Here is a 16505-nt window from a genome sequence, read left to right on the forward strand (position 1 = left end):
CTAAGCGCCTACTAGGTGCCCGGTGTACAAAGAAATGCCCTGGAGAACCGGGTCGCAGGAGGTGGAGTGGGTCCAAACGGCTTCGCGGAGGAGGCGAATTCCGTAGACGGTGGTGCAAGAAGGTGGCCGTGCACGCGTGCAGGCTCGGCGAGTGCCGAACGCGAGGCAGGCCGGGGAGGAGAGGAAGGAGGCGGGGATTGAGCCCGGGGGAGGGAGGGGGAGGGAGAGGCGCAAAGAGGGAGGGTGGGAGGTGTGAAGGGTGGGAGCGGCAGGGGGAAAGAGGGAGGCCGGAGAGGGGAGGAGGCGAGGCGGGGTGGCCGCAGCCCGAAGGTGGTGGGGGGGGGCCGAGGGGCCGAGCCGGACGGGAGGGGGAGGAGAGAGGGAGGGGAAGAAGGAAGAAGCAAGCGCGGCGGCTGCAGGGGGAGGAAGACGGGGAGGAGGAGCCGTGCGCGGCGGCCGCGGCAGCCGCTGGGGGAGCCGAGTGCCGGGGCGCGGGGAGCGCGGGGATCCAAGCGGGCGCCCAGCCGGGGCCGCAGGCCGACTGCCGGTGAGTGGAGCCCCGAAGGGCGCGGCTATCAGTTCCTGGGGCCGGGAGGGAGGCGCGGGAAGATGCGGCGCCGGGATGGAGGGAGGGGGCCGGCCGGAGCCCAGCCCCCGGCTGGCCCGGCCTCCCGCCCGCCTTCCCTCCCTCTCTCCCTCCCTCCCTCCCGGCTTCCTCCCGCCGCTGCCCGCGCGAGGGGGGCAGGTCCCGGGCGGGCCGCGGGCTGGGGGAGGTGCTGCCCGGAGGGCGGGCGTCTGAGCCGGGGGGTGGAGCTGGGGGCTCGGGGGTGTACCCGGGGGCGGGAGGCTGGACAGGGACGGCTCTAAATTGGCTCGGAGGGGCCAGTCGGCGGCGAAGTTGCTCGCTGGGGGCAGAGACGGCCACGCGGTTGCAGGAGTAAGCGATCCCCCTGTGGCGAGTGCGTGAGACGAGGAGTCCGGCGTCCCCGCCAGCCCCGTCGCCCTCCCCGCCTGCCCGGCCCCGCCAGCTCCCCTCCTGGCCTCCGCGTGTCCCCTCGCCGTCGCCCCCGGTTCGCTCCCGCCGCGCTGCCGGGTCCCCTCGGCCCTCTCCCTGACCCTCCCGGCCTCCGACTTCCCCTGACCCCTGCTTGCTTCGCCACTGCCCCTGTTCTCCTTTTCTTCCCTCGCTAGTTACCCCTCCCCGCCTCGTAAATTCCCGATGCAATTGCCTCTTTGAGACCTTTTTTTTTTCCTCTCCTTCCTTTTAGATTGGCCAACGGCTCGTTTCCACCCTGCCTCGTTGGTGGCCACTGGAGAAGCGCGGGGGGCTCCCCAGACAGCCGTGGGGACAAGTTAGAGCCAGCACTTTGCCCTGGGCCTCGCGTGTAGCTTCCCGTCCCCTGCTCTAGGTGCCCTGGTGTCCGGAGGGGGGGTGCGGGTGCGGGGGTGTGCCCTCCGTACATGTCCCACCACCCGGGCCACCCTCTGGGCTTGTGTTCCATCTCGCTCTTGCTTCCTGCACGGTGGTCGAGGGGAACCACTTTGCATCATGTCCCGGTATAGCTACCAAAGTCTCCTGGACTGGCTCTATGGGGGCGTGGACCCCAGCTTTGCAGGCAATGGGGGCCCCGACTGTGCTGCCTTCCTCTCTTGGCAGCAGCGGCTGCTGGAAAGTGTGGTGGTCCTGACCCTGGCCCTGTTGGAGATCCTGGTGGCCCTGCGGTACATCCTGAGGCAGACGAAGGAGGACGGTAGGGGTGGCCGTGGCTGCCAGCCAGAGCAGGTGACCCAGCGGCCAGAGGAAGGCAAAGAGAGCCTGAGCAAGAATCTGCTCTTAGTAGCCCTGTGCCTGACCTTCGGGGTGGAGGTGGGCTTTAAGTTCGCCACCAAGACCGTCATCTACCTGCTCAACCCCTGTCACCTGGTCACCATGATGCATGTGAGTCTGTTGACTTCCCCCCCACCCCACCCCGGGCAGCCTCAGCCATCAGAGTCATTTGTGTGCTCAGGACACTTGGCAGGGTAGAGCACCACCTCATCCCTGCGGGAAGTGGGACCCTCACAACTGATTTTCCAACGAGGCGCTTTGTGTGCTGATTTCAGATTTGGCTCTCTTCTACCTCTGCACAATGCGTGACGGGCACTAGGAAAGACGAGCACTCAGGCCGCGGCCCCTCCCCTCCCAGGCCTGCCCTGGTCTTTCACAAGCAGGAAGTCCAGCCCCAGCCAGGTGCCCTTTCTGAATCACCAGTGGGGGACCATGGCCCAGTCCCCCCATTACTTCTGCCACAGTTAATTTCCCAGAGGCCTGGTGACCTTCTTTCCTGGAGGTGGTCACATAAGGTTACTGGTCTCCACTGTCGTACTTTGGGGAAATCCTTTTACGGGTTTCTCTTAATGACTCTTTCATTTGGGAGTTTACGCTCTTAGGGTGAGGTCTGCCTTTGAGTTCTGAGGTGTTTGTTGGAGCAACACCAAGCTCCTACTAACTGCACTCTGAAGCCGACCCCAGGCAGACTCATGAACTTTCCTCTGTCCATGGTGAGAGGGTATTTATTTCCTGCAAACCTCTCCATCTTACCGCTCTTATTCTCTCTCCTGAGGTCACGGTCCAGGGGTGCCCAGACAGCTGATTTCTTTACCTCCCATTAGTGGCGCTAAGAAAAACAAATGAGATTGAAAAGGAAAGTTGCCAGATACATAAAAATAATTTGGGTGAGGACCAAGAGCGAGACTGTCTTTCTGTGCTCAGCCTGTGTAGAGAGATGTTCTAAAACTATAAAATCATGGAGGAGGAGGAAGAGGAGAAAGGGAAAAAAAAATCCTTTTTAGATTTCAGGCTGTGGAAAACCTGGTGTGTTTTATCCAGGGACAGTTTTGAAACCTGTCATTAGCATCTTTATTGCTTTTATATTTGTAGAAGGTTATTCTCAGGAGCCTTGTGATAACCCTGTGTGGGGCAGGAGGTCGAGATGCTTATCTCCATTTTAAAGGCCCGGTGGAGCCCAGGGATGGGAGGTCACTCGCCTGCAGCCAAAAGATGAATTAGCTTTCCGGGTTGGAAAGGTAATCCACCCTCTTTGGGGTTGCGGAATGGCAGGGCAGTCTCTGGGGAGAGGCCGATGCTGATCGGCATGGCGCCGCCTACTTGTGGCTGGCATGCTTGCTAGCTCTGTGTTCTAGGTACTCCTTTGATGGCAGGTTCCTGGCCTCAGTTTCCCAGTCTGTAAAATGTGAATGGCCACAAACCCCTTCCAGTCTTGCAGATGTGGCAAGGAGGTGTAGACAACTTTGGAATAAAGCAGCTCTTATTGATGGGATGGCTATAAGCGTCCAGCAGGGTTGGAGTGGGTAGCATTTTCCAAAGAGGGCTTCTTGGGAAGTGATGCCATTCACAGGAAACCCAGGGCTCTCCCAGCTAGACCTTCTGTGTAAATTTGAGCCTGTCCTCTTTCTTTCTTTTTTTTGATGAATGGGCTTTTTGTTAATGAAAGGAAACAACGCATCTCAGCCGCTGCTATGTGAGGCTCTTGGGACAGGAGAGCTTTTTTTTGGATGGCAGGTGGTGAGGGTCAGAGGGTGCCTTTTCTACAAAGGGGTCTTTAGGCCTCTGACAACCACATACGTAGAAGGTCAACAAAGAACTAAATTCAGCCTGACTGGGGCTGCTGCTGGTGTGATTACATCAAACCTGGCAGCACCATGTTTTTTTTAAAATAAAATTATTTATTTATTTATTTATTTATTTATTTAGGGCGGTGTTGGGTCTTCGTTGCTGCGCGTGGGCTTTCCTCTAGTTGTGGCGAGCGGGGGCTACTCTTCGTTGTGGTGCGCGGGCTTCTCACTGCGGTGGCTTCTCTTGTCGTGGAGCACGGGCTCTAGGTGCGCTGGCTTCAGTAGTTGTGGCATGCAGGCTCAGTAGTTGTGGCTCGTGGGCTCTAGAGTGCAGGCTCAGTAGTTGTGGTGCACGGGCTTAGTTGCTCCATGGCATGTGGGATCTTTCCGGACCAGATCTCGAACCCGTGTCCCCTGCATTGGCAGGCGAATTCTTAATCACTGTGCCACCAGGGAAGTCCAGCACCATGGTTTTTAGTGCAGAGGGTTTTAGAGGCTTTTAGAAGACGCTGGAGACTTCGTTCTGGCATTAATTAGTTGTGTGACTTTGGGGAAAGTACTTTTCCTGGGTCTCAGTTCTCCCAGCCGCAAAACGAGGCAGAGTTGCATTCCTAGCTCTTGACAGCCTATGTTCTGTGATTCTTTTCTCCATAAGCAGAGGCCGGGGACGCCACAGAGAGCTATTCTAGAAATGCTTTTGGCCTCCTTTTCGATTTCAGGTGGCCTTGTTCATCTTCTCATCTTCGTTCATCTTTTGCTCCCTGTGTCTTCCCAGTAAAGTACACCTGACCAGGCCACCCTTAGGGACACACGTAGATGATGTTGGCTCTCGGGGCTGACAGCTGCAGAGAGATAGTTGTTTGGGGAACTATGGACTGATTCCTGTTACTTGTGCTTTTGCTGTTGTCCTGTGATTAGCTTAAACTCCGAAGCTAGAGGGTGGGGACAAAGAACAGAGTCAGACTAAGGAATTCTTGAGCCAGAGCAGGATTGTCCTGCTTTGTCCTTTACTCCTAAGTCACTGCTTTGTGTCATTTAAATAGTAACTTCCGGCCTAGTGGGGGACTTAACCTGTGATGAATCCAACATTCCATACCTTACCTGTGGCTCTTCCTGGGAAGCAGGGACGTATGGAATTTTAAAAGTTGATGTGAGTCCTTAAAAGAAATTTAACAACAGATGGTTGGAAACAATTTTCTGACTCGGTTACAGCAATGACTAATGATAGTAAGTATGGTTAGTAATACTTTACATTTATCTAGCTCTTAACTGTTTATAAGACACTTTCACATGCATTCTCTTCTTTAGGGTTACGCTAGATGAGCTTGAGCCTGGAGAGAGGTTGTTAAAATGTTTCCTGTGACTGTGTGTATTCCACGGGGGAGATGTTGAGTACAAAGAAATGCTTTGGCAAGTGAATTAGCTGAGTTAGGCCATATTATGGCAGTGAATTCTGTGGAGTTCAGAGGTCCCAATAAGGAAAGGGAGACATTAGCTGAAATGAAAGCGGGAGCTTAGCAGAGACATTTCTGATGTGTGTCTCTCAACAGGCTGACTCAATTATGGCTTTATAGAAAGGCCTTGTTCCTCAGAGCCAGTGCAAGTTTGTAACAAGGACAGTATTGCTTTAGGCCAGGAAATGGAAGAGTTGGAGGGAAAGTGGTTAGTCTCCTTATCTCCCATTTTTCAGTCTGTAAAATATTTATTTCCAAGGCCTTGTTACACAGACCCTCATCATAGCCATGCTGCCTTTGGGTGACCGCCAGCTTGAGAAGCATAAGGAAGGGCAGTTCTTGTATCTGAGTTCTGTTCTTGATTAATATTCCTGCTGTCTGGTTTCTTTTTGGCCTCATCTGATATCTCAAGGGCCCTGGAACTGGGGTCTGGCGGAGGTTTGTATGATTACAGCAGCACCTTCTCACATCTGAACTCAAGCCGGTGATGCTTGAGGGTTCTCGGGATCAACAAGCGCCAGGATTAACGCACTGTTATTAAACCCCTTGCTGAATATCAGTGGTGTTTACCCATTACACCAGTAAGTATTTCTTCAAGTGTGGCTAGTCCCCTTGTGCATATTATTTTGGCAGGTATGGGTTACAGGGAATGAATTTACTGACTGATTATGCTGTTTACCAAAAAAATCACCCAGCAAGTTAGTAGCAGAGGTGGCTTTAGAACCGAGCTGCCACAGTGGGAATTGGGGCTTTAGCAGGAAGAGATTCTCATAGCTATTTAAGTCCGAAAATCTACAAGTTCTTAGCAGGAGGGTTAAAATGCCAGACAATTTGACTGATTGTGTCCATAAAGACTGGTGGCCTTTTATCTCCTTTGCATCCAGTTATATTGTCTCTGTCTTAGGAACTTAACGAAAAGATCAAATTTTGGATGTCTTGTCTAATTGTCCACTTCCGGTTGGTTCTGTATGTGTCTGTGTCAATATCTCCTGATTGGGCGCTGAACTGAGTGGGGCACAGTATATGGTGTTTAACCCTCCGTGTCTCTGTGCATAAGGCAGGCTGGATCTCAGCTGGACATTTGCCAAATAATAATTGATGCTATTGACCCCGGAGCACCAAGCCTCTGGTTTTTAGCCTGTAATACCTAGTGAGCCCCATCCTTTTTTTAGAGTTGCCATTGCTATTTTATTTTTCTGTCTTTACGATATATTAGAAGGCTGACTTCCACCAAATATGGCTAACCTGCTTTTGGCTCACTGTTTATTTTCCTACTTCTTCCCTCTTTGCTGAAAGCGTAGAATGGCACGTATTCAAAATGGCCCTGAGCTTTTTGTGACACCTTCTGGAACTCATGGAATATACACGGGTGTATTCCATTTGCTCTGTGATGGATTTGTTTTAGAGAAAACCTGATAGATTTGAGAGCTAGGCTTTTTGTCCCCCGCCTCCTTGACTTCAGACCAACCACACCTCCTCATCCCCATCTGTTGTCTGGAGCGCTGATAACTGCTCCTGCTTGTAATTGACGTCGGTGGGGAATGGGTACAATGAGGGATCCAGCCATCTGCTGACGGGTTATCAGATGGACCGTGTCCTGTGTCATCAGTCCAGGGGGACACAAGGGGATAATGTTTATATGGGCCTCAGCGGTGAGGCATGACATTCCTTTTTAGTTTGTTTTATTTTTCCCCCAAGGAAATTGCAGAGAATTTTTCCATCTTTCATAATTACAGTCTTTGGTGGGGGGTGCTGTCCATTATAAAGGGAAGTGGTGTGGATTGGTGGATTAAACAACCCACAGACAGCCCTGGGATTTAAAATTACGATGCTAGTTTTGCTCGTGGCTTGCTAGGGAACCTGAGCAAATTGTTTAACCTTTTCCTATCTCCATCTTCTTCGTGAAATGGGCCACATGGAAACAAAGCATTTTAATCCTCTGAATAACTCTGTGGTCACTTAAACAGAGATTCCAGGTACAGCTGGTCAGAGCTGGACCAATAGATTTTTACCTCCGGCTCACAAACTGACAAACCTCAACACCTTTTCACCTTTCTTGATAGCTATTAGAATCCATTCCTCTAATCATTTCTGTTGCTTTTCTCTGGATCCTTGCCCGTGCCTGCATACCCTTCTCATGCACAGCCTATAAAACTGGGTGCTGTGACCAGAGGTCCAGCCTACACCCAGCAGAGAGGAAAGCTTTCCTTCTCAGCCTTTTCTCACCATGCACTTGTTATTACAACCCAGCGTGGAGCTTGCTATTAAGTAACAGTATGTGGCTGGCTCCTACTCGGGGTGATCCACAGGATCCCTGGATTTTTGTCCCTTTGCCATACATGTGTCTCCTTCATCGCTGTCTTCGTGGGATCTGTCGTGAGTTCCTCCCCTCTGCAGATCCCCCTGAAGAGTCTCCTCTGTGAAACTTTCCAGTTGACCTTGACTCCACAGTTATTCCACTCATTCCAGTAACAGCTTTTGTCCTCCTTTCCTGACCCTCTGAATATTCCTCAGACTATTTGGCTCTTTAACATATGCCTTTGTATACATGTAGGTAATTCAGTGAGTGTTCCGACTGGGTTGCTTGTTTTTGCATGTTTGTTCATTCTCCACCATTAGCGTAAACACTTTTCTTTAAGGAAAGGAGTAGTGTCTTTTTTTTTTTTTCTTCCCTCTGTAACTCCCTGCAGAGCTTAATACAATACATGCACATTAATTTTTTAATGTGTGCCTGGATAATGCTGGCTGACTGACTGACTGTTTTCTTCCCCTTTTTCATTTTCCCTCTGGTGGTTCTGTCTGTGTTCCCTTGAGGTCTCCTGGGCACTGTTCCTATGTCTCCTGTACCCATTAAGAGAATCTCCTGTCTGTTTTTTGAAATAGCCAGAGGAGAGAGGTGGTTTTGCCTCCAGCTCACACATCTTTTGGTTCCATCACAAAGAGCTGGTTATTAGGAACTGCAGCCCATTCTCTGCCCCAAGTATCTGCTCCCTTTCATTGCTGTGAGGAAATTACGCTGTTGGATCTTGGTTTGACATCTGGAAGTGTCTACTTTCTTCTTTTCCTTCTTTAATATCAGACACATTAAAAAAAACGTTATTAGTCTGGTGACTCACTTTCCATCTCTTTCTCGCCCCTTTTGTATTTCTCAGTAGGTAGCTCACTGTCATCATACGTCACTGAAACACCCTCTGCAAGAAGAGCCAGGCTTCTCAACTTCTGGTCTTTCATATCTTTTTTTTTACTTTATTTTTTTTTCAGCTTTGTGAGGTATAATTGACAAAGAAAACTGTAAGATATTTCAAGTGCACAACATGATGATTTGATGTACGTATACATTGTGAAAGGATTCCCCACCCCCCGTGGAGATCCATGGTCTTTCATATCTTTTGTTAAATTGAGAGCATCTTCTGCCAGTCACTGGATGAGTGGACCTGAGGAGACTGTGGGTGTGGAGTGCAGTGCTTCTCGAACTTTCTTTGTGAAAAATTCCCTTGGAAGCTTGTTCTAATGCAGATGCCTGGCTCTCTACTCAGGGAGTCTGAGTAGGTCTAGGCCCTATAGGGTGAGGATGGGAATCTGCATTTATTACAAGCTCCCGAGTGATTCTGATGCTGGTGAGCATTGGACCCCACTTGGAGAGACATTATCTAGCGGCTAAAGTATGAGGTGGGATGTCGGTTCAAATGCTCCTCCTGACTGGTGTGAATTTGGGTGGGCGTTTAGTCTTCTGGTAGTACCTCAGTATTTGTGTGGGTGTTAAATAATGTGGCTGAAATGAGAGGGTGAGGGCTCCGAGTTACTGTGAGGTGGATTTTAAGGTAGCTTTAGAGTTCCAGTGGCTTGTTGGGTCCCTCCCTAGGGGTTACGTCAGTGGAGGATTTCGGCCAGGCCTCCTTTGGCACCTTCCAGCCCTTCTACACTCCCTTCCCATCCTTCCAGTATCTGAGATTTTTGGGAACTAACGAGAGGAAATACTGACACAGAGTTATTGCATGCTAATTTTCTATGTGCAGGGCTTTTGTTTTAAATGCTCATGGGAATGTATTCATTCATGTATCCATTCAGCAAACATTTATCCAGTGCCTGTTGTGTGTCAAACATTGTGCCAGGCACTGGAGATTCAAAGATAAATAAGAAACATTCTTTGCCTTCATGTTGCTCACAGTTGAGATGAGACAGGCAAGAAAAAAGATCAACTAATTTACAACATGACATGTACGGTAACAGATTTGAACAAAGCATAGAGGACAGAGGGTCTTTTTTTTTTCCTAGTGCAATTAAGGAAAGCTTCCTAGAAGAGGTGACATTTGACTCACAAAGGAGGCATGTTAGCTCCTTGAGAGCAGGGGCGCTTGTTTGTCTTGTTTTCTATTCTAGCGCCTCGGACAGGGCCTGCCACATAGTAGGTGCTCAGTAAACATGTGTGAATGAATGAGTAGGAAGGAAGGGGTGTTGCAGGAAGGAAGGGGTGTTGCAGGAAGGAAGGGGATTCCAGGCATAGGAAACAATACATATAAAGGCCCAGAGTTGCTTCCTGTTTCACAGGAAAGCTTCTCAGCTCTTACCTGGAGTCATTTGATTGTTATTATCAGGGGAAGATATTTTTTCATATTTCTCCCTTGGCAAACCAAGGAATGCTCTGTCATTTCTGGCCCGTTGATAAGAGAGCTGCAGTTGCCTACGAATCCTTGATAGGGGGCTTGTGAGATAGAGAATTGTGTTCTCTGTGCTGTCCCAAGGAGGGCTCACACGGTCAAGGACAGACACACAGAACACTGATGAGAGTGAGCTGACATTAAATACAGGAAATGAGATAGCAGGCATCCCACCTGCGACCAGAAGATGATTTTTAGCGGCTCATGGGGTGCTTGCTGTCCCCACGGATTCCACAGCAGAACTGATGAAATGTGATGCTATCCTACCTTTCTCTTTTCTATTCTCTTCCCTGTTTCCAAGTCTTTCCCCCCGACTCACTCCATCCAGGTTTGCCTCTTTCCAGAGTGCTCAAAGCTCCGAATCAACCCCTTGTATTGATACATTTCAAAATACCCGTTTCATCAGAGGAGGTCATATCGCCCAGGAAATCAGGAAGAAATCAGTTCCATTTAGGAGGTTCACACTGAAGTGCGAATGGCTCATAGACTCAACTGGGCTGGGGGAGGGCAGGAATTTTTAAAAGGGCCTCGTTACCCTTACTCTAAATGGTGGGGTGTGTCCCAGTGTTTTTGAGCAGGTGGCCTTTCCCGTGTTCCTTACCCAGTTTTTGGCCTCCCTCCTGCTCCACACCCCACCATCCCCCCGAGAACTGGGGTTATCAGTGTCTTGCTACCCTACTTGCTGGACCCCCAGGGTAAGTCTCCCTCCAGGGTGCTTGGATGCAGCAGATTTAAATCTGAAGGCCTGGGGCGGATTCCTCCTCTTCTGGGTATGGTCCTCTCTGTTTACTGAGCTCTTTCCCAGGGAAAGAGCTGCCAGCTAAATAGGGCATATGGCTTGCATGTCCGTCAGCGTATGGTGTGTCAAGGGACGCAGACCTGTTGCGAGCCCGAGATCCTGAAGGGGAGGATTGGGGGGATCTCTCCGTTGGCTGTGCTTCCTTAATAGTAGCTGTTGGAGCAAATGCCAGAGGAGGAAGGGTAGGATGAGTCCGGTCCTGGGCCTGTGGCTCTGCGGAAAGGGAATAGACGAGAGGTTAGAGAGGACTGGCCTGTTGGGCGGGAACAGTTCAAACCGTGTCCTGTGGGCAGGTGTTTAGGTGGGTAGAAGAGCGAGAAGCGGGATTATCTGGAGGAGAAAGGAGGCATGAACCCATTCTAATTCCATCCGGGTGCCTCCAGTCTCCCTGTCTCCATCGCACATCAGTGGTGGTGTAAACTCAGGGTGTATTTTGCCTGTGAATAGAATCGCCTTTGCCAGTCGACCAGCTGTGTTTGCAGAAAGACTCTGTGCTCAGGCTGTTGCTAGCAAAGAGACATTTCATTCAGGTGCTGATTAAATAAGGCACAGAGCCAGGTTGCACATTAAGGCCCTTAACTACGGCTCTGGGAGCCCCTGGGTAAACACTTATTAGATGTTCTGGGCAGAGTATTAGCAGAGGCTGCTGGACATGAGGTGCTTTCTTCAGAAATCAAGTTAGGGGAAATTGGCTAGGAGAGAAAGGGTCTAGAAAGGGTCTTGCTTCTCTTTTCCTAGACTCGTCAGGTCCAAGCTGCTGGCAGGTACATGGAAGGGCTAGACAGGTTTCCTCATTGGCATTTACTTGTGAAGCTCTCACTGGGACCCAGTAGGTTTGGATTGGGACACAGCAAGGATCCTGGCTAAGTTAAGTAGGGCACTAGAAATGCCTCCTTTTCCTAATGCAAACTCAGCTTAGTGGATTGAGCTTTTGGACCATATTTCCTGGGTATGTATTTGAGCTCCATCATCATGTGACCTTAGGCATGTTACTTAACTGCTATCAGCTTCAGTTTCACTCATCTGTAAAATGGGAGTAATAATAGGACCTACCTAATAGGGCTGTTGCGAGGATTAAATGAAATAATTTAAATCAAGCATTTAGCAGAAGTTCTGGCTCATTGTCAGCACTCAATAAATGTTAGCAGTTTTTCATAGTACAGTTGGCCCTCTGTAACCATGGGTTCTACTTCTGCAGATTCAACCAACTACAGATTGAAAATATTTAGGAAAAAAAATTCCAGAAAGTTTGAAAACACAAAACTTGAATTTGCTGTGCACTGGTGACTATTTACGTTTCTTTTACATTGTATTTCCAACTATTTACATAGCATTTACATTGTATTAGGTATTATAAGTCATCTAGAGATGATTTAAAGTGTGTAGGAGCATGTGCGAGGTTATATGCAAATACTACACCATTTTATACAAGGGACTTGAGCATCCACAGATTTCGGTATCCGTGGTGGGTCCTGGAACCAATCCCCTGCGGATAGCAAGGGACTATTGTAGTAGTAGCAGTACAATATATTTCAAGGCACACTGGGTAAAAGCCGACTCTAGGGTGGTAAAGGCCTGGGTTCAAATCCTACCACTAACTGTGTAGCCCTGGGCAAGTTACTTAACCTCTCCAACCCCTAGTTTCCACATTTGTAAAATGGAATAATAATTATACCTACCCTGCAGAGCTGTTGTAAGAATTAAATGAGAAAAAAAGAGACAATACTAATAAAGCGCTTAAGATAGTAGACAGTCAATAAATTTTTTGCTGTGATGTGATGTGTGATGATGATCACGAGCTTCGTTATCCTTATTATGGCTGCTGCTGCTGTGAGCTTGGATGCCTGATGCTGGCATAAGATGATAGAGATTAGATACAGGAAGGCAGCTTTAAGAATCTCACCCCCCCCCCAAAAAAATCTCACCCAAGAGAAGCTTCCCTGGCATCTTTGTTTCATGTGGTAGGCACCCACATAATCTCTGCAGGGCAGGGTGGCTCGACTGTTGGAGGCCTAAGGACAGTTTTGTGGGGAATTTGGAAGTTACTGTAAATCACCCAGCCCTTTCTGAAGCATTTGGAGGATGGCTGTCATTGGTAGGAAGCTTGGCTTTCCAGGGACCTCTGGGCTTAATTACTGCTGCTCTTCATCAATGGGCTGGCTCTCTGGTGCCAGCTATCTTGAGATTGGTAGCCTAGGAAACCAACGGGTACATGACAGAAGTAGGAAAGGAGTGGTTTGGGGGTGGGCAGAGACAGGTGCGTGGATTTACTTTTTCCTTTTTCATTAATTTCCTTTGACCGAGGGGAGTGCAACTTGCTCAAGTGCCGCCTGTTCCCAGGGTTAAGAAATTATTGGAGGACAAAGGACTGCTCCCAGAGCTCCTAGGAGAAAGGCAGGTTAAAAGTAGACCAGTGCTTTGCCTGACATGTCAGCAAATGGACCAAAAAAAAAAAAAAAAAAAAAAGACAATTCAGTATCTCCCGGATATGGGAAACCTGTCTCAGTTTTGAAGACCAGCTACTCTTTCAGAACTGGGACCTCAGCCACGAGTCACTAAAGGGAGGCCCCCTTTAATTAAGTGTAGCCTTCCAGGGCCAAGGCCTGGGTCATGTGATTTCACAGCCTTGGTGTTGGAGTGCCCTACCCCACCCAGCAAGGCCATTGGAAGACCCCCAGGCATGTTCCCAAGCATTGTGTGTAAATAGGCAGTTCCTTAGGTTAAGGTCATGTTTTAATAATGTAATAATCCTGGTTCCCTGGTTGGAGCTGGCTTGGAGGGCCTTCCTAAAACAAAGAGCAACCCTGAGAAATTAGGGGAGACTGTACCAAAGGGTCTCCTTCGTATCACCACTTGTTCCTTGTCGCTTTGCATTTGTCAAGAGTTTCCTTTTTTACGTCCCAGGCACTTGAGCGTGTGCGCCTGTTGCCGCGCTTTATTCCCTGCGCCCTGCAGGAATGTTGCTCGGGGTCATGTGCATAAGTGCCTTATTATCTTCAGCACTTCGGCTGCTGCTTCACGTGGGCCTTTCTCCCCATTTCCCGGGCCCCCAGTCGCAGGAGGACTCTCAGGGCCCCCTGAGGAAAGGGCGCCTGGTTTTACCTTTGGATTTCCATTCCCCTCGCGGCCCCGCAGTGGACTTTGCAGTTCAGCTGTCCTCAGCATAGCCCTGCAAGCTAGCACCAAGCCAAGGTCATGTTTTCCTGTTTGCTGGTGGGGTTTCTGGCCAGTGAGCAAAGAGAAACAGATTGACCCCCCCAGGCCTGTGGCTGTCCTCCCCCCCCCCCCCCCGGGCGGGGCTGTCGGCGGGGAGGGGTGCTGTCTTGGCCCTGGGAAGTCAGGGGTGACCTTTAGGCCGAGGCTGCTTTCGCTTCCTGGGGAAGAATGCAAAGCCCGCCGGGTCACAAGGGTCTCCTGCCTGGCTGAGCGGTGTTTGGCCATACCTCACAGTCAGGGCTGTGTTTGCTCGGATGGACACACGTGGAAACCAGGCTGGGATCATCTTCCCAAGTTTCTTACTCCCCGCTTTGGGTCTGAACTGAAAAACAATTTGCAAAGTACATTGTGGTCCGCACCTGTTGTTGTTTTTTTAATCCCCCTTTCCACGGCCAGTTTGCAGCAAACTGAGGATTAAGCCTGGCTCCTCGCACTTACATTTTCTCTTTAGTTTCCCTTGGGGTTGGGTTCTCACTTTCCGGTCAGAACTGTCCGTCCACATTAAGGACAGTTGGTGCCGCTGCTTATTTAGGGTCCTCCCTCACCCAGACCTTTTAAACACCATAAACCTGCAATAGGGTCAGATGGACAAAAAGGAGTTAAATTTAAGAGAAAGAGCTCGTTATAATTTTTGGTTATCTCTGTACACTTTGAAAGTTAGGAGTAGTAGTGATAATAATACTTGTAACATTTTGAGCATGTATTATATGCTCCAGGCACTGTGCTTAAGTCTATTGCCTATATATTACCTAATTTGCAGCCTTCCACAAAAAGGTCATTTTTGTTTTATCTAATTCTTCTTTCTCTCGGTTCTAGCTGATTCCTCCTTTGGTCGACTTATAGATACTGGAGTAAATATTCGAGCAATACTTTCCTGGGTTGAAATGGCAGAGTGATGCCAGGTCAGAGCTGAAAAAAAATCTCAGAGATCATCTCCTCCCTCATTTTTCCAGATGAGCAAACTGAGACCCAGAGAGGTGAAGTGACTTGCCCAAAGTCACACAGCTCAACAGAAGCAGAGGTAGATCTCCTGACTCCCGGTTCACTGTCTCTCTCTAGTACCATACATGGCCTCCTTCCACCCCTAACCATTCCAGCATAAAGGGAGATGGACTTTTGTTCTTGCCCACTAGTAGAGAAACAGAAATCACATGTTTTTTGAGCATGATTGTCTTACAGCCTTGAAAGCGAGGATCTCACGGCTGCGGGCCACCTCTCTGCCTGACTGCTATAGCAACTGCTTTTTCAATGTGTTTTTCTGCACTTGCTCCCTCTCTTCCACAGAGGAGCCAGGCTGTAGTGCCACCATTGCTTGCTGCTTGTCCTGGGCAGGTGGTCCAGGGAGTCGTGTACGCTCAGTGAGCCGGTATGTCAAGCCAGTGTGATCTGCTGCGAGATAACTGGTTGTTTGGAAATGGGACCCATTCACTTGGGACTATAACTGAGGTCATCATTTCTTTCCTCTAAATAGAGACCTGCATCATATCCTAGTGAACAGTTGTGTGAGGCTCCACGGCAGGGGAGCAAAATCAGAAACTTTGGCAGAAGTGAGTGACAAAGGTCAAAGAGGAAAAAGGTCAAAGTAATCTGCCAACCCCGTGGGAGAGGTCAGTTCATCTCGGTAAACAATGTAGAGTAATAGAAAGAGCACAGGATTAAGTATTAGACAGACCTGGGCCTTGGATGTAGGTTTCTGGTTGACAGAACCTAGTAGTTTTGGCTAGTCAGGTAGCCTCTCTGTGCCTGATCTTCTTATATGATACAAAGTGTGGTAGTTAAGAGTTCAGGCTCTGGAGTCATACTGGCCAGGTTCAAATCTTGGCTCTGCTGCTTTCTAGCTGTGTCACTTTGGGTAAGTTACTTGACATCTCTGGCCCTGTTTTCCTTCTCTGTAAAATGGGGATAATAGTATCTACTTTGTGGTTTTCTTGTAAGAATTCAATACATGGCTACATGTAAAGTATTTAGATCAGTGTCTGGTGCATAGCAAGTGTAGAGTAAATATGATAAATAAGAGTTATGGCTGTTGTATCTGTAAGATAGGGATGATCTTTGCTCTTCATACCTCACAGTCAAGTAAAATAAGATATGTTGAACGTGTCTTGTAACTAGAAAACACTATCTAAATAGGAAAAATCATCTTTTGAGGGCATGAACATTCAAAGGATTATTAGCCCATTGTTTTTAGGATCAGATATTGGTGGATATTTCTTTGATGATCTGGCAAAACGAAGAATAGTAGGTTAATGTGTAGGGTTATATAAATGCTGGGGCCATCAAGCAATGTATGTCCTGCTTTTTCCCTCCTAGTGTACTTAAGAGTGCTTAAAAGCCAAGTAAAGTGGTTGGAGGATTTGGAGTGAAAAGCAAGGATTATGATACTTTTCCCTCATGGCCCCTATCTTAGTTAATGGCACTGCGGTCCATCAGTGACCCAGGTTAAATCCCTTGAAACCTTGACACATTTCGATTCCTCTCTTCCATCATCATAGTCTCTGAGTCATTTTGATTCCGTCTTCCATTATTTCTCCCATCTGTCTCTTCCTTTTCTTCTTTGATTTCTCTGCCCTAATTCGTCTGGTTGTTTATCATCATCATCATCATCACCACCATCTGGCTTATTAACAGCAGCTTCCTGACTGATCTTCCCTTCTCTAGGGGTCTTTCTGCTCTGTCCATCCCTTACACTGCTGCCAGAAATGATACAAGGAAAATTCATGTTGGGTCCTGCCATTCCCTTGCTCAAAAGCCTTCAATAGCTCC

The 16505-nt window shown here is 48.9% G+C and overlaps 1 protein-coding gene across 13 annotated transcripts in view; it reads left to right on the plus strand.

The window, feature by feature from the left end:
- The first annotated feature begins 399 nt into the window (after window positions 1-399).
- The window catches only part of TMEM164 (transmembrane protein 164), a 162914-nt gene continuing 146808 nt past the window's right edge, over window positions 400-16505 (plus strand). For 5 of the 13 annotated variants that reach the window (XM_057538748.1, XM_057538759.1, XM_057538756.1 and 2 more), the window contains exons 1-2: window positions 420-547; window positions 1269-1939. In XM_057538748.1, coding sequence (XP_057394731.1) covers window positions 1550-1939 — 390 coding nt within the window. In that variant the 5' untranslated portion in view covers window positions 420-547; window positions 1269-1549. Of the gene's footprint in view, window positions 548-847; window positions 960-1268; window positions 1940-5481; window positions 5566-14547; window positions 14764-16505 lie in introns of those variants that run through there. The other 8 variants (XM_057538761.1, XM_057538762.1, XM_057538749.1 and 5 more) reach the window with 8 other exon arrangements.

Source organism: Balaenoptera acutorostrata, chromosome X, assembly GCF_949987535.1.
Source record: "Balaenoptera acutorostrata chromosome X, mBalAcu1.1, whole genome shotgun sequence".
Taxonomy (NCBI): domain Eukaryota; kingdom Metazoa; phylum Chordata; class Mammalia; order Artiodactyla; family Balaenopteridae; genus Balaenoptera; species Balaenoptera acutorostrata.